At 37.5% G+C, this 25,954-nt stretch overlaps 1 protein-coding gene across 1 annotated transcript in view; it reads left to right on the plus strand.

The window, feature by feature from the left end:
- Positions 1-23,619, plus strand: part of UBR3 (ubiquitin protein ligase E3 component n-recognin 3 (putative)) — a 247,525-nt gene extending 223,906 nt beyond the window's left edge. Inside the window, exons 33-39 of the mRNA XM_006867038.1 lie at positions 4,865-4,989; positions 11,993-12,100; positions 12,189-12,314; positions 12,834-13,013; positions 19,940-20,149; positions 20,784-20,923; positions 21,214-23,619. Coding sequence (XP_006867100.1) covers positions 4,865-4,989; positions 11,993-12,100; positions 12,189-12,314; positions 12,834-13,013; positions 19,940-20,149; positions 20,784-20,923; positions 21,214-21,331 — 1,007 coding nt within the window. The 3' untranslated portion in view covers positions 21,332-23,619. The remainder of the gene's footprint in view (positions 1-4,864; positions 4,990-11,992; positions 12,101-12,188; positions 12,315-12,833; positions 13,014-19,939; positions 20,150-20,783; positions 20,924-21,213) is intronic.
- Positions 23,620-25,954: the final 2,335 nt, after the last annotated feature.

The raw sequence follows: 25,954 nt of genomic DNA on the forward strand, positions 1-25,954 counted from the left end.
CCCAGAACTGATGAGAGAGGCTCAATGTGCCTGAATTGTTTGTGCAAACAATGTGATTTATATGGAACACCTCCTTTTCTTTTGGGAATCTGAAATTTTTGGTACATGCTAGTCAGAAGATGCTAACATGACTCTCCCCTAGTGAAAACCCGGAGCACCAGGAGTGTCTAAAGAGTTTACCTGGTAGACATTTCACAAGTATTGTCACATCTTGCTGTTGGGTAATTAAGTGACTCCTGTGTGACTCCGCTGGGAAAGGACCAGAAAAGCTTCACCCTGACTACTTTTAACTGCCTTTTCCTTTTGCTCATTTTCCTTTGTGTCCTTTACTGTCATAAATCATAGTGTATTACTACATGCTGAGTCTTGTACGTCCTAGAGAGTCATCAGGGACTCCATCAGGGAGGGTTTGGGGAACCTACACTACAATCACTTTTTTAGTTTTCTTTACATTACCTCAGTGTAAATTAAACAAAAATCCTCACCAATGAACCAATAAATAGAATCATGATAAATGGAGAAAATATTGAAGTTGTCAAAGATATCATTTTGCTTGGATCCACCACCAACACTCATGGAAGGAGCAATCAATAAATCAAATGACGTATTTCCTTAGACATATCTGCTGTACAAGACCTCTTAAGGTGTTAAAGAGCCAATATGTCAGTTTGAGGCCTAGCAAGCACCTGACCCAAGCCTCATATGCATGTGAAAGTTAGTGAATAAGGAAGACAGATTGATGCATTTTAGTTACGGTGTTGGAGAAGAATTCTAAACGTACCACGGACTTCCAGAAGAACAAACATCTGTTTTGGAAGAAGTGCAACCAGAATGCTCCTTAGAAGCCAAGGTGGCCAGACTTCATGTCTCATATTTCAGACATGTTATCAGGAGTGAACAGTCCCTGGTGAAGGACATCATGCTGGTAAAGTGGACGGAGAGTGAAAAAGAGGGAAGCTCCCTCTTTTGGAGATGGATTGGCACAGGCAGTGGCAGCAACAATGGGCTCAAGCAGAGCAACAGTTGTGAGGATGACACAGAATCAGGTGGTGTTTCATTCTGTTGTACATAGGATCACTGTGGGTGGGACCTTATTCACTGGCCCCTAACAACTACAACTGTAACACTTAGGCTGGGACTGTAGCCCTGAGGATGATAAGAAAGAATAGAAACCTAGTCCAGAATGGAAGACTTCTTGACTTCAGAGATATTTAAAAAGTAGTATTGACAGGACTTGGTGATTGTTTGAAGGTGAGGTGAAAGCTACAGGAAATTGCCTACAAGTTTTTAATTTTGCTGTTGTTGTTAAGTGCCGTCGAGTTGATTCCAACCCATAGCAACCTATAGGGTTTCCAAGGAGCAGCTGGTGAGCTTGAACCACCGACCTTGCAGTTCAAATGACTTTGCAGTCTGACACATTAGCCCACAGTGCCACACCAGGCTTTAGTAACTGATTAAATGGTGGTTGTGTAACATGGAGTTGGTTCCAACTCACAGCGACCCTGTATAGGGTTTCCGAGGCTATAAATCTTTATGGGAGCAGAAAGTCTCATCTTGCTCCAAGGAGCATCTGGTATTTTAAACTGCTAATCTTGAGGTTAGTTAGCAGCTCAACTCGTAACCACTCCTGGAAAAGCAGCATGCTATATAGATGGAATACTGGATCTGAAATAAAATGATCTACATGGATTTAAATTCAGACCAAGCTTATTCATTTTGATACCTCAGGCACATCCTCTAAGTCTCAATTACCCAGTTGAAACTATTAAGAGGATTAGATGAGACATTTGAGGAAATTATCTAAGTTATTATGCATATATAAATGTAAATCAGGATTATTAAGCCAACTTTCAGTAAAGTGTTCCAGACATTATACGTATTACTACCACTGTTTTTCGATTGTCATAGTTTCATTGGATTCAGTTAGAGTGCTTAAAGTGATCAGTTTGTTTGCCTACTTTTTTCTTCTTTTTTTAATGTTTTATTGTGAATTATGTGATAGTTTACATGGGAGAAAATTAGTTTTACATTCATCCTATCGTATATCATTTCATTGCCATGGTTACAATCCCATCCATGCATCATCAACCAACCAGAGGGTATACCCTGCAAGCCTGCCCCTCGGTCGTCAGCACACAGTCCCTCTTCCTCTCCCCAGCCGCTCCATCTCTCAACATCATCATCTCTACCTGTATATCTGGCATGACTTTTTCTCTGGATAGGGTCCCGCACTCCGCTCTTCTCCTTTGATGATCCCAGGGACCTCTGCTCCTGGACTGCAAAGTCAATCACTCCCCTCCTTTTGCTACAAAACATCTACCTTTACATTTCCAACCCTCACCGTCAATCTTGATAACAATTATTCACTATTGTATCACAAGAGACCTATCCCCATCTCCTTTCATCAGCTCTGCCCAGGCAGATTGGATACTACTCAGTGGAGATTCTACCTTCCTCTGAGCCCTCTGGATCTAGGCTCCCTCTTGAAAGCTTGTAAGCCAGTCACTTCTTGCCTTTGTAGCCTCCCTATTTTGGGTAGCCAGTGCCTGTCTCTGTCTACTCTGTGTATAGTGAGGGGGACGGTGATCCTTGCTGTAAGGATTTGTTCCCTCTTTTGAGCTACTGCATCCATAGGTGTAGGTCAAGTTCATCAAATTGTATCAGATTACTCTTTTTTTCCTCTTCTTTCTTCTTCTAGTTGAGCTCTGATCATCCAGTCATTGAAGCCAGGTCAAGTGGGTATTATCTGAAGCGTGGGTGTTCTTATGCATATGCCTTCTCTTCTTATCATCTGGATGCTTCACTCTCCACTCTAGTCCTCTGTTATTATGTCACTGACTCTGGGCCCAAGAGTCCCCAGGTCTTGCCACACTGGTGGCCAACCAGGTCTCCACCCAGGTTTACAGGAGTCTATTGAACGTTGTATGGCTTAATTTGCAGCTTCATTGCTGTTTTTCCCTCATTTCCTCATCAGTGATGAATGTGGTCACCAATCAGAGCCAATCATGTCTGCTTGTGTATTCCCAAAGAGTCTTAGTCTTGGAAGGGGATTTGTCCTGAGGGGACCCGACTACTTGCCTTAATGTCTTCTATGTGAGCAACTTACTTGTTCTTGTAGTAATCAGTTGGACAGCCATTATTGTTTTGTAATTTTCCTGTTCGTCTTTCTTTCAAGAAGTATCTTCTGTTCTTCTAGCCGCTCCAAGCTGGTCTGCTTGACCTTTCAAGTGGAAATATCCCACCTCAGAAGATTCTGGATGAGGTTCAGGATTCCCCTATGGTCTTATGTAATACAGAGGCCCCACAGGAAGCCTCCTTCACTGGACATGTTGTAGCCCCATTTTAGGTATTCCAATCAGTTATAGCCTGAAGACAGACAAGCTTTCTATGGTGATATTTCTGGCTATTCCTTTCTCTCCGCCTCAAGTGTCTATTTTATAATGGTATGCCAGGGAAACCAAGATTTAAAAGACGGCCAAGCATCTTTCCTCTGTTTTTATTTCCTCTGTTTTGCCCATTCCAACTATGTCTCAATCCCTGTATCCCAGAGCCTTGTTGTTCCAAGGTTGTGAATCTATCATTATTTACCTGTATTCCACTTAGCCCATGCAAACCTGCCTAATTGTTTTCCCATGCACCTTGTTCTTCTATTCCCCTCCCCCTTCTTGTGTATTGCTCCCTTCCCTAGCACCCAAACTATCCTGTGTCTATTCCCTACCCTGTGCTCCACCTTCCCGTCCCTCCCCTCACTGCATCCACCACATCCTGGTAACCAGCAAACAACCCCCCCCTCCTCCTTTAGTATGGGTTCTTTTTCTTAGTCTTTTACAATAGTGGTCCTATGCAGTATTTCTCCTTTTGTGACTGTAATTTCACTCAACATAATGTCCTCAAGGTTCATCCATGTTGTGTGATAGCTTACAGCTTCCTTGTTATTCTTCAAGGTAGCATAATATTCCATTGTGTGTATGTAACACAGTTTGTTTAGCCATTCTTCAATTGATGGGCACTTAGGCTGTCTCCATATTTTTGCTATTGTAAATAGTGCAGCTATGAACATTGGTGTACATATCTACTTATGTTATGGCTCATATTTCTTGTGGGTAAATACCAAGTAGAGGAATTGCTGGATCATAAGATATTTCTATTTCCAACCTTCTGAGGAAGCGCCAATTACTTTCCAGAGAGGTTGGACCATTTTGCAATTCCACCAGGATTGCAGGAGTGTCCCAGTATCTCCACATCCCCACCAGCATTTATTGTCCTCCACTTTTTTTTAATCTTTGCTGTTATTGCTGGTGTGAGATAATATCTCATTGTTGTTTTGATTTGCATCTTTCTAATGGCTAGTGATTGTGAACATTTCTTCATGTTTGCTGGCTGCCTGGATCTCCTCCTTGGTGAAGTGTTTGTTCATGTCCTGTGCGCATTTGTTTGCTTACTTTTAAGTTATATAATCTATCTCATACTCTTTGGAGGTAAGTGGAATGTTACTTTAGACATTCAGATTCAGAGACTTTGTTATTAAGGACCTGATGTCCAGTAAGAGGACTTGTGAAGGCTACACAGCTATTTCACAGTTGAGTGGCATTAACACTCTGATCTTCTAAAATGGGGCACACGTCCCTATATGACAAATGTTTCTAATTTTTACTGTAGCTGAATAGAGGAACTTCATTTTTATAATTTCAGATCTGTTAGGAAGTAAATATAACAGTACCTTATAATATCATTTTATTAAGTAACTATTTCAAGTGTTGAACAAAAGCCAATTTTACACATATAAAGAAAGACATATTATGACATTATGTTGGATACAAAATACCTAGATTCTAAAGAAATAATGATGCTCTTTCTCTTGTAGACCACTTTACCTGCATTGTGAAGGTGCTTTTTACACTACTCTACACACAGGCTCTTGCGGCACTTTCAGTTAAATGTAATGAGGAAGACAGGTCAGCCTGGAAACACCTGGGAGCTCTCAAAAAGGTTAGTCATTTATCTGAATTTACCAGTTAGTAGTTCAATGAACTCATTTAAGTTGGGAGTAGGAGTAAATGAGATTCAATATTTGAAAGATAAAATTAGTTTTTTTTTAATTGAAAATGGATTCCCTTTAGACGAAAAAAGTTTTTTAAAAATGATTTTCTTGCATAATGAGAACCTTCTGCTATTTATCTCAAAACTCTGCATTTTGTTCTTTGCATTTGGGCAGCTCTGTTTTGCCTTTGCTAGCAGCCATAAACTTAGAGAAGTTCTACAAATTGTGCCAACAATACAGTTGTGAGCAGGTAATAAAATACCTTCGGACTTACTTATTTTGCTTAGCTGTCATCTTTTCTTCTACTTGTCCCTATCCCCAATCACAATTCAAAGATGCCTTTTGACTCACCAATTCTAGTTTTAAAATCCTGGTCTTTTCTTCATTATGCCTCTAAATGTTTTCCCCATGTTATAATATATAAGTTCTTAACAAATTCACAAGAGTTCTCTTTAAGTTGAACTTACGTCAACAGTTTAGGAAAACTGTGTCAACTTCAGTTATATATAAGTTTTCAGTAGCTAAAGAATAAACTAGATACAGAACCAAAGAACTGGACTGAGTGGTTGGTTTACATTGTTGTTAAATGCCATCAATTTGGTTTCAAATCATTGTACCCTATATAGGGTTTCTGAGGATGGGCTGGTGGGTTTGAACCGCTGACCTTGAAGCTTGCAGTCCAGTGCTTATCCTATAGCGCCAAACTAGGATGTCTTCATGCCGTTGAGTCAGTTCTGACTCATAGGGCCCCTGTATAGTGTTTCCAAGGAGCAGCTGCTGTGTTTGAACTGCCGACCTTGAGGTCAAGTCCTTATCCTGTGGTACCACACCAGGACTTTGCTTATTGGTGTTGTTGTTAAGTGCCGTAGAATTGATTCTGACCCATAGTAGCCCTGCATAGGGTTTTCAAGGAGCAGCTGGTAAGCTTGAACTGCTGACTGCAGTTCAAACTGACTTTGCAGTTCAGTGCATTAACCCACAGCGCCATACTAGAATTCTAAAGATAGGTAAAAACATAATTATTTTATTGCAATCAGAATAAATAATAGAAGTAGTGTAATTAACTGTTTGACTGGCTCAGAGTCTGAAAGGTCTTAAACCTATTATTAAAATGTTCTTGCTTTTAATAATGAGGTTTGCATCTATATATCAAATATATAGGTTACATTTATATATGAAAGGAGCAAGAATCAATTATACATACAAAAATATATTCAGTATAACTTTATCACCATTTTATTAGCAAATTATAATAATGTATATAAAAAAATTAATATGATAGCATCACAAAATTCATTATGTCTTAATTAGGGATATTGATTATTCAGCCCTTGAGCCCAGTTAGTAGGCCAAGCATCTGCCACTAAAGACATAACTTTTTTATTCAAGATGTAAAAACTCTCTGGGCCTGAACATTTTCAAAGGTAATGATTTAACTCTCATGATTTATAAGGGCCCCTCCCCTGTAAGGTGATTTTGCCTTCTGCAGTATTTTTTTTTTTTTTTTCCTTTTTTTTCAAGAGTAATTTGATATTTAGATTATTAGTATTCAAATCATATGTATTCAATTTCTGTGACATGTCATTGTTTAAATAGGTTTCCTTAGTAAATTTTCTAACCATGAAAAATTACACATTCAAAACATAAACCTCTTCATCTGACTATTTGATAAAATGATGCCTTACATGACAGAAAAATAGATAATTATAAGTCTGTGATGGAAGGAGCAGAAAGTAATTGTGTGACTGTTCTGTCAGTGCTTCTATACTGGATAAATGTTAGATATTTAAAAATAATTAGTTAAAGTCTTAATATGAGGCAGGTTTATATCAGAATGTAAATTTAAAAATGATTAGTTTGTAGTTGTAAAGTCCTGTAAAGTCAATAGCAAACCTTCATAGGGTTTCAGAGAGACCTGGTATGGTGCTGTGGGCTGAAGCACTGGACTGCAAGGTTGATTTGAACCATAAGGTCGGCAGTTCAAACTCAGCAGCTACTCCTAGGAAACCCTATACAGGGTCACTATGAGATGGAACCCACTCAGTGGCAGTTAATAACAACAGCACTAGGGTTTTAGAGGAGTGTGTGGTGGGTTTGAATTGCCAACCTTATGGTTAGCAGTCCAGTGCTTACCCTACAGTGCCATAATTTAGAGCCATATAAATTAGTGAATGAAAAGAAAATATATTATGATGCACTGTAGTTTGCCACATTATTAAGTTTCCTACAATAATCTAAGCATTTGTATCTATTGCAGATTGTAAATAACAGCAGCAACTATATTTATGAATGAAGCATGTCACTTTGACTTTTGTAACTAAGTTCTACAGTATTTTCTTTTTAATTTCTTTACTGTGTTCTCCTTCCTTTACTCCCTTCCACCATTCTTTCCTTCCTTTTTTTTCATGAGTTTCACTCCTTCATTCACCTCTATAATTCCTTATCCCAAGGCCTGATAATTCTAATGAAAACAAATTTTTGTAAAGTATAATATGGTTTGTAGTAACAAAAATATGTTGTTGTTGCTAAGTGCCAAAGAGCTGGCTCCGACTCATGGAAACCCTGTGCAGAACAAAACAAAACACTGCCCGGGCCTTCGCCATCTCAACAATTGTTGTTGCACTTAAGTTCATTGCTGCTGCCACTGTGCCAATCCGTCTCCTTGAGGGTCTTCTTCTTTTTTGCTGGCCTTTTGCTTTACCAAACATGCTGTCCTTCTCCAAGACTGGTCCCTCTTGACAATATGTCTGAAGTATGAGAGACAAAGACTTGCTATCCTAACTTCTAAGGAGCATTCTGGCTGTACTGCTTCCAAAACAGATTTGTTTGTTCTTCTGGCAGTATACATGGTACCTTAATATTCTTCTCCAACACCATAACTCATATACATCAATTCTTCTGCATTCTTCCTGTTTCATTGTCCAACTATTGACAACTATTGAGGCTATTGATAATACCATGACTTGAGTCAGGCACACCTTAGTCTAGTTCTTAAACTGACATCTTTGTTCTTGAGCACTTTAAAGAGGTGTTGGGTAGTAGATTTGCTTAATGCAATGTCTTTTGATTGCTTGGCTGCTGCTTCCATGAGTGTTGACTGTGGATCCAAGCAAAATGAAGTCTTTGATAACTTCAATCTTTTCTCCATTTATCATGGTGTTATTTATTGGTCTAGTGGTGAGGAGTTTTGTTTTCTTTACATTGAGATGCAACCCATACTGAAGGCTGTGGTCTGTGGTCTTCATTAGTAAATATTTTAAGTTCTCTTCACTTTCAGCAAGAAAAGTTGCATCATTTGCATATCGCATGTTATTAAAGAGTCTTTCTTCACTAACAATAGAAATAAAGGTACACTATATTTTTTGAGGATTTTTGTTTTTACAAAAATCCTCACCACTGGACCAATAAACAACATTCTTATCAATGGAGAAAACATTGAAGTTGTCAAGGACTTCATTCTTCTTGGATCAACTATCAACATTCGCAGAAGCAGCAGTCAAGAGATCAGATGACGTATTGCATTGGGCAAATCTGCTGCACAGGAACTTTTTAAAGTATTGAAGAGCAAAGATGTCAGCTTGAGGACTAAGGTGCACCTGACCCAAGCCATGGTATTTTCAATAACCACATATGGATGCGAAAGCTGGACAGTGACTAAGGAAGATTGTAGAAGAATTGATGCCTTTGAATTGTGGTGTTGGAGGAGAATACTACAAGTGCCTTGAACTGCCAAAAGAACCAATAGATCTGTTTTGGAAGAAGTGCAGCCAGAGTGCTCCTTGGAGGCCAAACTTTGTCTCTCATACTTTGGACATGTTGTCAGGAGGGAACACTCGCTGGAGAAGGATATCATGCTTGGTAGGATGGAGGGTCGGAGAAAAAGAGGAAGACCCCCAGTGAGATGGGGATTGGCCAGGTGGCGTCATTGGTGGACTCAAGTGTGGCAGCGGTAGTGAGGTTGGCCCAGGATCGGACATTGTTTCATTCTGCTTTGCATGGGGTTGCTATGAGATGGTTCTGACTCGATGGCACCTGACAACAACAACAATCTTTTTTGAAGGATTATTAATTTGATAATGAGGTTTAGTTCTGTTGGAAAGTCATCATTTTAGTTAGTATAAATTATGCCCTTTGGGGCAGGGAAGTTTCTACTGCAGCATCTTTATGCCAGGATTTCTTGATCTAGGATAGTACTGTTTTATTTGTTTGTTTGCTGGAGAGTGGAAGTATAGCATTCAGCATATACCTAAAGGGTGTGTTACCCCAAAAGTTTAAGAAGCCCTGTAATTCATCACAAAACATTGTACAGGACACAAACTCTCTTACATCTCTCAAGTCTTGACCTTTTTCTTTATTTAACCCATATACCTTTGCTACCTGATAAATAAGTAGCAAATCTATATTATTTTATTTAAGATATTTTGAACTCAAGTAACATCTGCCTATTTAAGAATATTTTTGATTAAATCAAATTTAAAAATACAGTATGCTTCTGTTTTGCTAGTCAGTGGGATACTGATTCTTGCTAACCTATACCAAAAGCCAAACCTACTGTAAATCCTTTCCAACTCATAGCAATCCTATAGGACAGAGTAGAATGCTCCATGGGGTTTCCAAGGCTGTAAATCTTTACAAAAGCAGACTGTTCATCTTTCGCCAGTGGAGCGGCTAGTGAGTTCAAACCTCCCAGCTTTTGGTTAGCAGCCCAGCATTGCCCCACTGTGTTACCAGACCTCCTGCTAACTTCTAGGTCATTATATTTTTCAAATGAGACTCTTGTTGGTTGATTGGACGAAGGGTGGGAATAGGTTACATGATGTAATGAGAACAGTTGTAAAGTTGTGGATATTTTTGTAGCTTAGAATCAAGACTGTGGCTGAGTGAATATGGCAGAAAGCAAAGGATTAACTTAAAGATAATACAAAAAGTTTATTTTAAAAAGAAGCCATTCAGGGCAAATTTTAAATAATGTCCTAAAGTCTAACATTACAAAAATAAATTAATTGGTCAGCAGATATTTATTGTTCAGTTTTGTTAAGCAAAAGGAGATGTGAAAAATACAAAGCATAGTTCTGACATTTTGGAATGGACAGTGGAGTTGAAGAAAGTGCATTAACATGTGTTAAACAGTGAGGAATTATAGAAAAACCAGAACATCATTGAGTAACAAACTCTGTACTCCAGACTATAAATACCTTAAAAGTTCAGGATAAAGATATATTCCATGCTGCTTACTTAATTCAGTTCTTAAAATTTACTATTTAAAAGTATATATAGTCTGAGGACTCTAGACTCATGAAAAGAGAAAGACTGAGTAGCTGATGGCCAGGAGGCAGGCTTGCAGAATGTGCCCTTTGGTTGTTTAAATTATTAAATATTCTTGAGTGTTTTTGTGTACACCTCCCCCCACAAAAAAAACCAGGGAATAGAAACAAATACTCAAATACTGGTGAATGATGATGCACAGAGAAGATTGTAATCATGGCACTGAAACGATGGTGTAAAACTGATGTTCTCCCATGTAAATTATCACTCAATTTGCTGGAGAGTGGGAGTATAGTAAAAACTAAAAAAAAAAAATAAAAAAGTGTCTATAGTTAGCAGAATAAATAACATGAGAGCAAATTGATGACCTTATCCCAGTTTATACTTTACTATAAGTTGTGGTAGCAACTGTTTTCTGCATGATTGTGTAGAGGTGCATTTCTTTTACGTAAAGGTTTGTTTGAACTACATTTTAATTTTTAAGTAGTTATTTTTTTGTTATAAATATTGGTATAGTATATAGTCATTAAACTTAATTTTTAGACTGTTACTTAATGTAATTATCTTCATATTATGTAATTATTGTTGTTATTAAGTGCCATTGAGTCTGTTGCAACCTGTATAGGGTTTCTGGGAACATAATGCCTTATCGTTCTCCTTTGGATTGGTTGGTGGACTCGAACCTCCAGACCTGTGGCTCATAGTCCAGTGATTATTGTATGGAGCCATCGTGTCTATATATGATGTAATAAGTATCCTATTTTATTTTTACATTAAAATAGTTTAATAAATTCTACTCACATCATTTGAGTGGAAATTGTAAGGGAAAAAAGAAAACTTGGCAGTTCATATTTTCTTCTATTCCATGCATATATAATTTTATCACTCTGTAGTTAAGTGCCACTGAGTCGATTCCCACTTATAGTGGCCCTCTATATAGAGTTTCTGAGATGCTGGTGGATTTGAACCACTGACCTTACAGTTAGTAGTCCAGTGCTTATCCTACAGCACCGTACCAGAGCTCCTTTATCACTATAAGCTGTGTGTATATACTTTCATTTGACTCTTATTATTTACTCATACATTATATTATAAACATTTTTCATATTTGTTGCGTGTAAAGTACTCTGGATACTTGTCTCACATTTGTCCGGCATTTCCAATTTTTCTCTATTTTAGCACTGCAATGACTCTCTTGTGCACATAGCTCTTTTTTCTTTTGGTTTATTTCCTTGGGAAGAATTCCCAGGAGTGGGAATTACTGGTGAAAAGGTTTGATTTACAAATAAATCATATGATTTACATATGAATCAAATCACTTGCATAAACATCAGAAGTCCTGGTGTGAGGCTGTAGGAGCAGCACTGGACTGCCAACCACAAGGTCAGCAGTTCAAACTAATCAGCCACTTCTCAGAAATCCTATACAGGGTTGCTCTCAGTTGGAACCTACTTGATGACACTTAACAACAACAACAAACATACATATACACTGTGTCATTTCTATGCTATGTTTTAAAGAAGCGTTAGAACTGCTTTCACTGTCTACCCAGAAATCAGCTCTTTTACACAGATTTGAAAGATTAAAGTTCACTTTATAAAATACTTTTTTATAAAGTGTTCTTTCAATGTAAAATGTTAGTAATTTTGAATGACTGATGTAATTAATATTTTAATTTTTTTCCAGAATTCTTGTGATGCTGAAAAGTCTTATGAAGTGTTATTGAGCTTTGTGATAAGTGAACTATCTAAGGGAAAGTTATACCATGAAGAAGGAACTCAGGAGTGTGCAATGGTATGTTCTAAAATTGGATGTAGAATATGTAAAGCTCTAACTTGTAGAATGAATTGTTCAAATTGTCTTTTTTTTTTTTTAACTTTAGGTTGGTCCAATTTCTTGGACTCCTGAATCCATGGAAAAATACTTACAGGACTTCTGCTTACCTTTTCTCAGAATCACCAGTCTTCTTCAGCACCACCTTTTTGGAGAAGATTTACCTAGCTGCCAGGTTAGGAGCCCTGTTTTTATAAGCAGCTAGTTTTCTTTTTAATTGACACATAGTATAATCATTGTATCTACATCAGACTGTCATACATGCATGCTAGTTTAGCTCAAAGAAATAAATATTTAGAATCTTACTTTTATAATTTTTGTGTTTGTTAGCATCATTTATTATTATTATTATATTACTAGTGTTGGATATTGAGCAGTGTTGTTGTTAAAGTGCTGTTGTGACAACTGTATATAAAAAATAAATACAGTGAAGGAACAGATTCTATGACATTCAGAAGTTAAATTTCAAAGAGAAATATTTTAATGATATTTGGGTGTAACTGCTAGGATTTTTTCCCCATTTTTTTTCTCCTATTCCTTCCCTTGTGGTGGTGGTGGTGGTGGGGGTGTTGTTATTTAGTTAAGAAAGTTTCTTATTGTCCTAAACTAATTGAGGAGGGGACATTTAAAATATTTGTAATGAGAAATGTTCTTGATGAAATGTCGCTAGAATTTTCTGTTTCATGTATAAAAGGAAGAAGAAGAATTTTCTGTACTTGCCAGCTGCCTGGAACTTCTGCCAGCCTTTTACCAAACAGATCATCCATTCATCAGTGCCTCTTGTCTCAATTGGCCAGTTCCAGCATTTGATATTATATCTCAGTGGTGTTTTGAGATAAATTCATTTACTGAAAGACATGCAGAACAAGGAAAGGTGTGTACAAGGAGTAGTATTTACCTGCTATAGTCATGATATGTTAATAGTAAAGAGAATGATGAAGACTATTTTAGTTTGGGGAGTATCTGGGATTATTAAGCTAATTGATTTGAAAGAGGATTTGCTTATATAAATTTAATTAATGACCATAAAAGCAGAAATATTTCAGTTTAACACAGGTAAGCTGTAAGTTTACTACTTTTAAATGTTTCTGGTCATTGAATTTTTATTGAATATCTCAAAAAGTCATGGCACTGGGCTTAGAAATTTTAAGGTAGAGAAGGAACTTGTATTCTTATTGAAAAAATAGCAAGGTCATATACAACTCACAAGTTTAGACTAGTTGATTTGAAAGGTCATGTCATTAAAATGTGCTGGAACTCTACTGACAGCTTGCCTGGAAGAAGGGTTTGTTTTGGAGATGAGTGATTTGGAGAGAAAGAGTGGAGTTAGCTGTTGTTGTTGTTGTTGTTAAGTGCCGTCGAGTCGGTTCCGACCCATAGCGACCCTGTACAGGGTTTCTGAGGGTGTAAATCCTTACGGGAGTTAGCTGTAGATGGCTGTAAATGTCAGGATTTGATGTGCATATACTTTCTCTTAGAGTTAGCACTATCGTTTTTGAGAAATGGACTAATGTGATGAGAATAGTGTTTCCAGGAGGTAACTCTGATGCTATTTTAGTCCATTCAAGTGAGGAGAGAAAAAGCCAGAGAGTATTTAGGTGGCAACGAAAATATAGACATTTGTTTTCATAGCAGAAATTAGAAAGTAACCAATACAAGAGACATTTGAGGAAATATATAGGTCTTGGTAACCAGATAGAGATCATTGATAATCATAAACTCATATCTCTGGAATAATAATGACTCATATAAATAGTTTTGATAGGAACATTTATTCTTGTTGTTGTTGTTAAGTGCCTTCGAATCTGTTCTGACTCATAGTAACCCCATATGGGGTTTTCAAGGAGTGACTGGTGAGTTTGAACTGCTGACCTTGCAGTTTAAATAGACCTTGCGCCCATTGTATTATCCCACAACACCACACCAGGACTCCTGTTTAAACCATTAATGATGCTATATTTGCCATAGAGGAAGATAGAGACTCCTTGCATAGCTTTGAAGGACCTTCACCATCTTGTTTGCCTTTCCATTCTCATTCTGTACCTTTTTGCAAACATCCATTGATAATTAGAATGCAGAATGTACAATGTGTGAATCTAAGAAATTGAAAGTCATCGAAAATGATACAGAATGAATAAAGATCAATATCCTAGGTATTGTTGTTGTTAGGTGATATCTAGTTGTTTCCGACTATAGCGAACCCTATACACATCAGAATGAAACATTGTCCAGTCCTTCACCAGCCTCCATTGCTACTGCCACTGTGCCAGTCCATCTCATTGGTGTCTTCCTCTTTTTTGCTGACCCTCCACTTTACTAAGCATGTTGTCCTTTTCCAGGGACTGGTCCCTCTTTATAACATGTCTAAAGTGTGAGAGATGAAGTCTGGTCATCCTGGCTTCTAAGGAACATTCTGGCTGAAATGGACAGGTATTGGCCATTTTTAATCAGTTTGCTATGCCAGGAATGACACTGGAGAGGAATAACATTGCATTCATCATCAAAGAGAACATTTCCAGATCTGTCTTGAAATAAGTGCTACTGATAAGATAATATTTATACACCTACAAGGAAGAGCAAAGATGTCAGCTTGAGGACCAAGGTGCACCTGACCCAAGCCATGGTATTTTCAATAACCTCATATGCATGTGAACGCTGTACAGTGAATAAGGAAGACAGTAGAAGAATTGATGCCTTTGAGTTATGGTGTTGGAGGAGAAAATACTGTGGGCTTCCAAAAGAACCAACAGATCTGTGTTGGAAGAAGAAGTAAAGCCAGAGTGCTCCTTGGAGGCCAGGATGGTCAAACTTTATCTCTCATACTTTGGACATATTGTCAAGAGGGACCCAGTCACTGGAGAAGGATGTATTTGGTAAGGTGGAGGGTCAGAGAAAAAGGAAGACCCCCAATGAGATGGACTGGCAAAGTGGCAGCATCAATGGGCTCAAGCGTGGCAACAATTGTGAGATTGACCAGGATTGGGCAGTGTTTCGTTCTGTTGTGCAGTTGGGTCTCTATGAGTTGGTACTGACTTGATGGCACCTAACAACAACAACAAACAAGGAAGACCAGTTAATAATTCAAATTTACACACCAACTACCAAAGCCAGTGATGAAGAAATTTGAAGACATCTGCTAGCCGACTGGAACAGGTCTTTATTTGTGCACATTCCAAAGAGAATGTGGAAATTTTTGAATAGTATCATTAATATCACATGCAAGTAAAATTTTGCTGAAGATAATTCAAAAACACTTGCTGCAGTACATTGACAGGGAACTGCCAGAAATTCATGCTGGATTTAGAAGAGGATATGAAACTAGGGATAGCATTGCTGACATCCGATGGATCTTGTCTGAAAGTAGAGAATACCAGAAAGATGTTTACTTGTACTTTATTGACTATGCAAAGACTTTTGACTGTGTGGACCATGACAAACTATGAATAACAAGGTGAAGAATGGGTGGTCCAGATGCTTGGTTATACTCATAAGGAACCTGCACATATACCAAAAGGCAGTCATTCCAACAAATCAAGGGAATACTGAAAGGTATAGAAACAGGAAAAATGTGCACCAGGGCTGTGTTCTTTCACCATACTTATTCAATGTATATTCTGAGTAAATGCTCCAAGAATCTGGATTATATGAAAAATAAAGTGCCGTCAGGATTGGAGGAAGACTCATTAACAGCCTTGCAATATGCAGATGATACAACCTTGCTTGCTGGAAGTAAAGAGGCCTAAAATACTTACTGATAAAGATCAAAGGCCCACAGCCTTTAGTATGGAATTTGCACCTCAATATAAAGAAAACAAAAATCCTTACCACTGGACCAATAAATAACATTATGATATATGGAAAAAAAATTTGAAGTAAAAAACTTTATATTGCTTAGATCCACAATCAACACTCATTGAAGCAGCAGTCAGGAAATCAAATGATGTATTGCACTATGCAAATCTGCTACACAAGACCTCTCTAAAGTTTTCAAGAGCAAAGATATCAGTTTGAGGAATAAGGTGTGTGCCTGGTTTAAGCCAGAGTATTTTCAAATGCCTCATCTGTATGTGAAAGTTGGACAGTGAATAAGGAAGACCTCAGAAGAATGGATGAATTTGAGTTACGGTGTTGGAGAGGAATATTGAAAATACCATGGTCTGCCAGAATAACAAACAGCTCTGTGTTGGAAGAGGTACCGCCAGAATGTTTCTTGGAGGTAAGAATTGCAAGACATCATCTCTCATACTTCGAACATATTATCAAGAGGGACCAGTCTCTGAAGAATGATAGTATGCTTGGTAAAGTGGAGAGTCAGTGAAAAAGAGGAAGATCCCAGCAAGATGGATTGACACCATGGCAGCAGCAATGCGTTCAAGTGTAGTAGTAACAATAATGAGGAAGATGCAGGACCAGGCAGTGTTTTGTTCTGTTGTGCACTGAGTCACTATGAGTCGTAGCTGACTCGACAACACCTAACAACAGCAACCAAGTTCTTTGGTGATGCTCTAGGATAAGCACTGGACTGTTAACTATAAGGTCAGTAGTTCAAACCCACCAGCTGCTCCTTGGAAACGCTATACAGGGTCACTATGATTTGGAATCGACTCAACAGCTCTTACCAACAACCAACTTTTTTGGTCTAAAATTGGATCAAGATGCATTGATAATCACTGGTGACTAAACTGCAAAAGTTGGAAACAAGAGAAACCAGTAGTTGGGAAATCTGTCCTTGGTGATAAAAAAAATAATGCTGGGAATCGCAATATAGAATTTTGTAAGACCAACAATTTATTCATTGCAAATACCTTTTTAAACAATGTAAACAGTAATTATGCATATGGATCTCACCAAGAAAAGGCCAGGGACCAACTGTGGAATTGACCATCAATTAATTGCTCATATGCAAGTGCAGACTAAAGCTTAAGAAAATTAAAACAAGTCCATGAGAGTCAAAATATGATCTCAAATATATGGCACCTGAATTTAGAGACGATCTCAAGAACAAATTTGATGCATTAGACACTAATGACTGATGACCAGATGAGTTGTGGGATGACATCAAGAACGTCATACAGGAAGAAATCAAAAGATCCTTAAAAAGACAGGAAAGAAAGAAAAGACCAAAGTGGCTGTCAGAAGGGACTCTGAGACTTGCTCTTGAACATGAGTAGCTAAAGTGAATGGAATAAATTAAGTAAAAGTCCTGAACAGAACATTTCAAAGGGCAGCTGAAGAAGATAAAATCACTTATTACAATGAAATATGCAAAGACCTGGAGTTAGAAATCAAAAGGGAAGAAAGTACTCAACAGTTCTCAAGCTGAAAGAGCTGAAGAAAACTTCAAGCCTCAAGTTGCAATATTGTAGGGATTCTATAAACAAAATGGAGTCCTGGTGTGGTGCTGTAGGAGCAGCATTAGACTACTAACCACAAGGTAGACATTTCAAACCCACCAGCCACTACTTGAAAACCCTATACAGGATCACTGAGTCCGAATTGGCTCGACGTCAATTAACACCAACAATGTAGACAAAATATTGAGTAATGCAGGAAGAATCAACAGAAGATGGAAGGAATACACAGAGTCACTGTACCAAAAAGAATTGTTGAAGATCAAACATTTCAGGTGGTAACATGATCAAGAACTTGTAGTATTGAAAGAAGTTGTCCAAGATTCACTGAAGACAGTGAAAAACAGGCTCCAGGAATTGCCGGGATAACAATTGTAATGCTTTAACAAACTAATGCAGCCAAGAAATCTGAAAGACAGATACCTGGCCAACTGACGGAAGAGATCCATACTTAAAGCTTTAGTGGTCAATAAGTAACTGTCAACAACTCTGGATCAGGATGTTGTTGTTGTTGTTAAGTGCCGTCGAGTCGGTTCCGACCCATAGCGACCCTGTACAGGGTTTCCGAGGGTGTAAATCTTTACGGGAGTAGAAAGCCTCATCTTTCTCCCGCGGAGCGGCTGGTAGTTTCGAACCGCTGACCTTAAGGCTCGCAGCCCGATTCGTAACCACTACGCTACCAGAGCTCCTTCTGGATCAGGATAAACAGGCTATAATTTGGGATCAGTACCTGGTGTGGTGCTGTAGGATAAGCACTGGACCACAAGGTTAGTGGTTTAAATCCACCAGTCACTCTTTGGAAACCATTTATAGGATCCCTATGAGCGGGACTGACTTGACAGCGCTTACCAACAACATCAGAAAGCACGTAGGCAAAGTCTGAAAGACTGCACCTCAGAGGGGTGCACATTCCTCCCTTCTTCAGTGCAAGACAGCCCGTTTAGCTGTAAGCAGACCCTCCTTTCTGCCATGCGTTCCCCCTCGGCCATCCCAGGACAGGCTTCTCTTTGTGCCCTCCACTGTTGACTGACCGAGCTCACAGAGCTCGTAACCACCAAAGCAGCTTTGGTCACCTCTCTTAGCAGCAAGGCTCTGCCTTCACCACCAATTCTCCTGGCCCTTTCCAGGCTTCTTGCTGTCTTCAGCCTTGACTTTTATGATAGTTCTTTTAGGGAGTTCCTCATTTCTGTCTCTGTTTTTCTTTTCTTACTTTTTCCCCTTCTGTTTATTTTTCCCTTTTTGTCTACAAACTGCTGTGGGGAATTGATTGCATATGTAAGTAAACTCCTAGATAGTTTTTAAAGCATGGCTCTCCTACCAGGACCATGAAGTAACCACATCCCCTCTTGGTAGGCCATCATCACTTCTTTTGAATAATAGTCACATCATAAATATATTAGCCAATCCGTGCAAGCTGGATAAAATAGACCAATCAGAGGGCAAGCCACAGTCCAGGGTCAGACAAAAAAGTGGTGGTGGTGGTTATGTGCTGTGGAGTCGGTACCGACTCATAGCGACCCTGTATAGGGTTTCCAAGGCTATAAATCTCTACGGGAGCAGAAAGCCTCATCTTTCTCCCACGGAACCTTGCGGTTTGCAGCCCTATTCGTAACCACTGTGCTAAAATATCAAACTATACAATTATTTACAGTTTACCCAGGAAATGTCAGTCATCTGGACAAAAGTAACCTAGAAAACTAGGGCAAAGTTAACTCCTCAGAGTTAGGGGGACTCTCTTGAGCTAATTTTCTACAGAATTAAGGCAGAAAGCCATGTAAAAAAATTCATCTCATCACAAAAGGAAACTCGAAATGATAAATATTAAAATAAAAAATTAGAATTATGGCCATCTTTAAAGAAACACCAATGAATTTTTTTCTGTTTTATCATGTAGATTTAAAAATATGTAATAATTAAAAATTTTCCATTAAGCATATTTTAAAACAAAATACCTACATATGTTTTCCATGTGGGCTTAACAGGTTTTAATGCTTTAGGGTACTTAATCTTAAAAATTAAATCATATTGTAGTTGGAAATTATATTGAAATAGAAATTACATTAGAATTGTTGTTGTTGTTGTTAAGTGCTGTTGAGTCTGTTCTGACCCATAGCAACCATGCACAGGGTTTCCAAGGCTATAAATCTTTACAGGAGCAAAAAGCCTCATCTTTCTCACGTGGAACTGCTGGTAGTTTTGAACTGCTGACCTTGAGGTTAGCAGCCCGATTCGTAACCACTACGCTACCAGAGCTCCTTTGGAGAATGGTAATTATTGAAATACTATTTTAGTCATTTATAAAATGGAAAATTAGATGTGTGAATGAAAATAAGTCATAGTCATGGAAAAAGATCTTTCTTTCTTAAAACTATCTTAGTGACTTAAATATAAAAATGTTTTAGTGTCTTAAATATATAGGACTAATGAATATCTTGGGGCAATGTTTTAGGCCTTGCTTATCCAAGAGTCAAGATGGAAATTACCACACCTGCTACAGTTGCCGGAGAATTATAACACCATTTTTCAGTACTATCACAGAAAAACCTGCAGTGTCTGTACCAAGGTTCCTAAAGATCCTGCTGTTTGCCTCATCTGTGGTACTTTTGTATGCCTGAAAGGACTTTGCTGCAAGCAACAAAGTTACTGTGAATGTGTATTGGTAAGCCATAGTGAATGATAGAGTTTATGAAAATCAAATCTATCACATGATAATGTGGTATATATGGTCAAGCCAGCTCTTTACCTCTAACCACTCTTTGAATTCAATATACATTACATATAGGGATGTTGTCATTTTTATTTATTTTATATCTATTGTTGTTGTTGTTATGTGCCGTGGAGTTGGTTCCAACTCATAGTGACCCTACATAGGGTTTCCGAGGCTGTAAATCTTTATGGGAGCAGAATGCCTCATCTTTCTCTTTGATCTATTAGAATGGTTTAAAACAATCAGAGGCTTTAATTAAGCAATAAAACCTTTCTTAAGTATGGTCCAGATCCTTTTCTTCCTTTCACTGTCTTTATTATGTCTGGGTTTAACAACAGTCATACATGGCATTAAGCCTTTGATATAAGTTGACTGTTAATTGCTTTCCTCGATGATTCTTATCCAAATTCCTCTTAATATATTAAAAGAAATATTAAAATTGATTTTATATATTTGCTATAGGTGAAATCTTATGAAAAATTTTAGAATATCTGTATATTATTTAGAAGACATTTAATTAAGAAACTTCATTTTGTTATAAGACCTATTTGTTACAGAGTTCATTGATATATTTTTAATTTTCTAGCATTCTCAGAACTGTGGTGCTGGAACAGGGATTTTCCTTTTGATCAATGCATCAGTGATTATAATCATTCGAGGCCACCGCTTCTGCCTTTGGGGTTCCGTGTATTTGGATGCGCATGGAGAGGAAGACCGGGATCTTAGGTCAGTACACCTGGGTGTTGGATTGAAATTTGATCATTAAAGAACAAAGTGCCTTCCTGGCTTTGTGTTCATTATTTTATATCAACATCTGACAATCATTAATATAGAGCTATTTAACAGCATTTCTAATTTTGAGATATTTTCCCCTTCAGCATGCTAAGAAAACATAAAACAAAACAAATTGCCATGTGAGATTTTTGCCACAGGAATCTATTTAAAAAAAAAAAAAATGTTAACTCTCCATTGGATTGTGTTATTTTTAATACCTTCTGGTTGTTTTTTTTTTCTAGGCGAGGCAAGCCTCTCTATATTTGTAAGGAACGATACAAAGTTCTTGAGCAACAGTGGATTTCTCATACCTTTGATCACATCAATAAAAGATGGGGTCCACATTACAATGGGCTGTGACTCATCACCTCGGCAATGCATCAGATCATCATTTTCATTAAGAATTTACTTTTGCCAACAATAAGCTTTAACTTAATTTGGGGAATTAATACTTTTGCTGGGGGAGAAAATGAAACATTCATTCTGAAGCTTTTCCAAAATTAGGTGCTTGGTAACCACATTAATGGTAAAATAAATTTTTAAAAAAATGTATCTGGAAAACCTAAGTAACAAGTTAAATCATTCTTTAGTGGTCATTGTTTTTTAGTTCATAATTAATAAGAAGCACAATTTGTTCACTAAATCATTTAGAAATGATTCTCCCAACAATTCATATCAGTTATTCATTTATACTTAGAGTGAGTGTGATTTATTTGACGTTATTGCTTCTTTATATCTATGTGTTTAATTTGCATCTGCTAAGCATTTTGTATCTTTTTCCTCTGCCATTCTTGTGTTGATTTGAGATTTTTGCTGTATGTAATTAGATAAAATGTAAAACATGATTTATGTGAAATATTGTATAGTAAAAGTTGGTCTAATAGTAGAACTTTGAAATTTTTTCTTATTGTGAGAACTCTGTTAAAAGTTTAAGGCTTTGCTGAAAACTTAATCATTCTCAGGAATTTCATAAATATTCTCCCCAGGTAAATAATTGAATAGCTGTAAAATAGTAGGTAGCTGCTCTTAATATTATACAGTACATTTGGGGGGATAATATGTTGTTGGGGGGGTGTTCCTTAAAAATCAAACTTTGCCATTTCACATGAGTGAATTACCAATGGTAGTAGCAAGTAGATTTTACCACAAAATTAAAAGTTTTAAGAGCATACACATGGCAGATTTTGATTTTGTGCATGCCCATCTTTTATTACCAACCAGATTTTTGTTTAAATGATTGGATTGGAAATGTGCAAACTTCCCTACAAATGAAACAAAATTTTGGAACTTTCTTATCAGCTCAAGTGGTTCGACTATGCTGTATTGTACAGTGTAATCACTGTTATTTCTTCTTGATTTCCTAAAAGGGAAACAAGAGAGTCAGTGGCGACCCTCATGAATTAGCTGTGCATTTTCATTCTTCTTTAAAACTGCTGTGATAAGAAATTTATGTTTGTAGGGTTTTTAAATCAGTACAATGGGAATGATTGAACTAAAACCCATTCTATTAGTAGGGAAGGAAGATGACAGATAAGCATGTTATATATATTGCTACCAAGATTTTTTTTCCCAAGTGATTAAAAAATTCAATGATTATTTCATTTATAGTGCTATTGAGCACTTCCTGGAACTTTGGACTTTCATGGCTTGTTATATAAAACTACATTTTTATGTATAAAATAAAGTAAAATACATCTAATGATAAAATATAAAAATAAAGTTAGATCCATGTTCTAAAAAAATTATTGAGTGACCTGACATTACCACCTGTGAAAATGGACATTAAATAAGGGCCATGCACTAAAACAGGGAGAGCAGAGCAGTACGTTTTCAAATGTTCAGAAGTCAAAAATTTACCTGTAGCTCTACAACAAAGTACATGGAAATAGCTTGCTATTTTTATAGACATTTCAAAACTATTAAGATAACTTTGTGTAAGACTAGAATAATTGTTTGACTAAATAGCTGTCCTTTTCAACACATTGCTACTTTTTTAAATACTGTATCATAAGTTCAGCCTGTCATATTTTTTGCACTGGTCATCATGAATACCAGACCATTTTGTAAGTGTGGTTGAAGAGCAAAATGCTAATTTACATCTCTAGTAAATTCTGTTACAGGATTCATGAACTTGATTAATTCTCCAGTTTGAACTCTGATGCTATCTATACATGGTATAATGTATTCAGACTTTGATAACTACATATTTAAAATGGAATGTTTTATGGTTGTGCATATGGATGTGAAGTGAAAATATTAGCCTTAACTTAAAATTTGGGTATTTGATAGTGTTTATTTTGATATTGGTGAACTAGTCACCAGTAAATTTTTAAAAAAGCACTTGGTTGAAAATTGTACTTGAATACATACATGCATGCTGCTAAACTAGAACTTTAATTCCCCATAACTTTTATAAGTCCCATTTATAAGCCCACTTTTAAAAATAACAGGTCCAAGTTAGAGTGATGTGTGTATATTATCCAAAAAATGTACTGGTGTGATATCTTGTATGAATGATCATTAAAATACAGTACATTACTGTAGACGCTAAATCAATCTTTATAATTAAGCAGAAATTACAAAACTAGGAGTAATGAACATTGTAAGATATGTTAATAAAGACCTACTGTCATTTGGTTTGTGAAAGGCCCATAAACTTTTTAATGCTTATGTTTTTCTTTGTTTTCAAAGATATTGATAGTAATGTATGTGAGTAAGCGTGGCTGAAAAGATCGAACATGACGGAACTATTAGTCGCTTTAAGATGGGAGCAAATGTAAAAGGATTTCTTGGGCTTTTACCTTTACTTTGCAGATCCAGTTGCTGGTTTTTTCTACCCATGTCTGATAGGGAGGTCTTTGCTAAGAGTGTGTGTTTGGGGCAGAGTGGGAAGAAGAATCTGAGAAATACTGCTGTGGGGCTCTGCTGTCTTTCGAAAGTTTCCCAGCTAGACCTCCGAAATGTAAAGTGATGTGTGACGATGGTTGTTTTGTGTGGTCTGTGACCTTGTTTGAATTGACAAGCCTCATCTCTACCCCTCATCCTGTACTCACCAGCCAAAAGCAGCTAAGAATCTGTGTCTGTTCTCAAGCTTTCTTTGTGTTTTACACATTCTGATAATTATTGGCTTCTGAGACTTAGAAAAGATGCTCTCAGCCATTGAAGGTTGAAAGTAACAACATCATGAGAGGAATGTGACCCAAGAGTCTGCACCATTTCAGGGTTGTAATTGGCATCTATCAAATTCCTGGTGTTGGCTTGTATTTGAGGTCATGGTGAACCAAAAACCAAATCAATAGAAAGTATGGTTTTAACCACTAGAATCAAATCAGCTAGGTAAGGTGCATTCACTGGTGGTTGTACTTGACACTTAATGGTTAGTGGGAAGCAGACAACATGTAACTAACTGTATCTCAGTCCCATTTACAACACACATTTCTGTCATCTGCCTTTATGATCTGGCTGGATGTTACCAAGAACTGCTTAGTTCTCTGGAGGGATCTGAAGTAGGCAGAAGGATGGCAACATGATCACTTCTCTATTTCTGGTACTACAAGCTCCTTTGGTAATCAGGCATCTTAAATATGGAAAAACTACTAGCTTCCATCCTAGTGTACAGTAGTAGCTAACAGTATAGTGAATGCGACTCTAACTGATGCAATACAATGAAAAGGCATAATGGGACCTTGTATAAAGCTGCCTTTGTATGAGCTATATTAATGTAAGATGTGACCATTTAAAGCTTAACAGCAAGTGAGAAGTAGGAACAAATTCACAAAGTGCTAAACTTGAAGGGAAGGAAAGGAACAAGACAAAGGAAAGAAAGGCTGGAGTGATGTGAGAACACTGATGAATTCCTTCTTTAATTGGTGACAGAGGAGCAAATGTTTAGGTCTGTCACATCTAGAGTCCTGGTATAGTGCTATAGGATAAGCACTGGACTGCTAACCACAAGGTTGGCAGTTCAAACCCCACCAGCCACTCCTTGGAAACCCTATACAGGCCCGCTATGAATTGGAACCAACTCCATGGCACTTAATATGAGGGGGCTTGAAGGAAGGGGTAAAAATTTAGACATGTGCTAGGAGAGGGAATAGTCTGGGAATAGTCCAGAAATATTACCCAAGAAGTCATATTGAGGCCCATTGGATTTTAGGATTGAATGGAGCCAGTTAGAAAGAGTTGATGGTTTTTATGGAGCTCCCAGGATCCATAGTCTAGTAACTGCTAAGTTAGTTTATAGAGTCCTGGTGTACCATTGTAGGATAAGCACTGGAGTGCTAACCACAAGACTGATGGTTCCAATCCATCAGCCACTCCTTTGAAACCCTATACAGGATCGCTGAGTCGGAATTGACTTGAGGACACTTAGCAACAAGTAGTCAATTTATGGTTTGTGAATGAGAGGTGTGTGCATTGTGAAAGTAAGTAAGGTAGGAAGAGAATTAGGGATGCTGGTTGAATAACTGGTCGGTGGGATTGGAAATTGCAATAAGATTAAATGAGCAGATTTAATGGAAGCTTTCTAAGTTTTCTTTTGGAAGTTGGAAAAATTGCTTACATGTTGAAGCATTTGAATTCATTTATTCAATAGATATTTTTTTAGCTCTTCCTGTGTACCAAACACTGTGCTAACTACTCAAAATACAATGGAGAAGAAGCCAGATAGTCCCTTCTCTATAAGAAAGAGCAGGATGCACTGATGGTGAGGGTGGGCAGAGTGGAGTATAAGGGGTATAAGAAAGACCTCTAGACCAGACTTGGGTAGTATGAGGAGGTGTCAGTTCTGACTTGTAGCAACCCAGTAAAAGGTTTCTGAGGCTATACAGCTTTGTGGGAGCAGAAAGCTTCATCGTAGTCATAGTTTCTAGCCTGGTGCTTATTGTACAGAGCCACTGTGCTCCCTTTCTTAAGGATAAAGACAGCTAAAATGATCCCCAAATATCATGTAGTAGTTATGTGGGTGAAAGAGGAAGTGTGAGT

This window comes from Chrysochloris asiatica, unplaced genomic scaffold (genome assembly GCF_000296735.1).
Source record: "Chrysochloris asiatica unplaced genomic scaffold, ChrAsi1.0 scaffold00099, whole genome shotgun sequence".
Taxonomy (NCBI): domain Eukaryota; kingdom Metazoa; phylum Chordata; class Mammalia; order Afrosoricida; family Chrysochloridae; genus Chrysochloris; species Chrysochloris asiatica.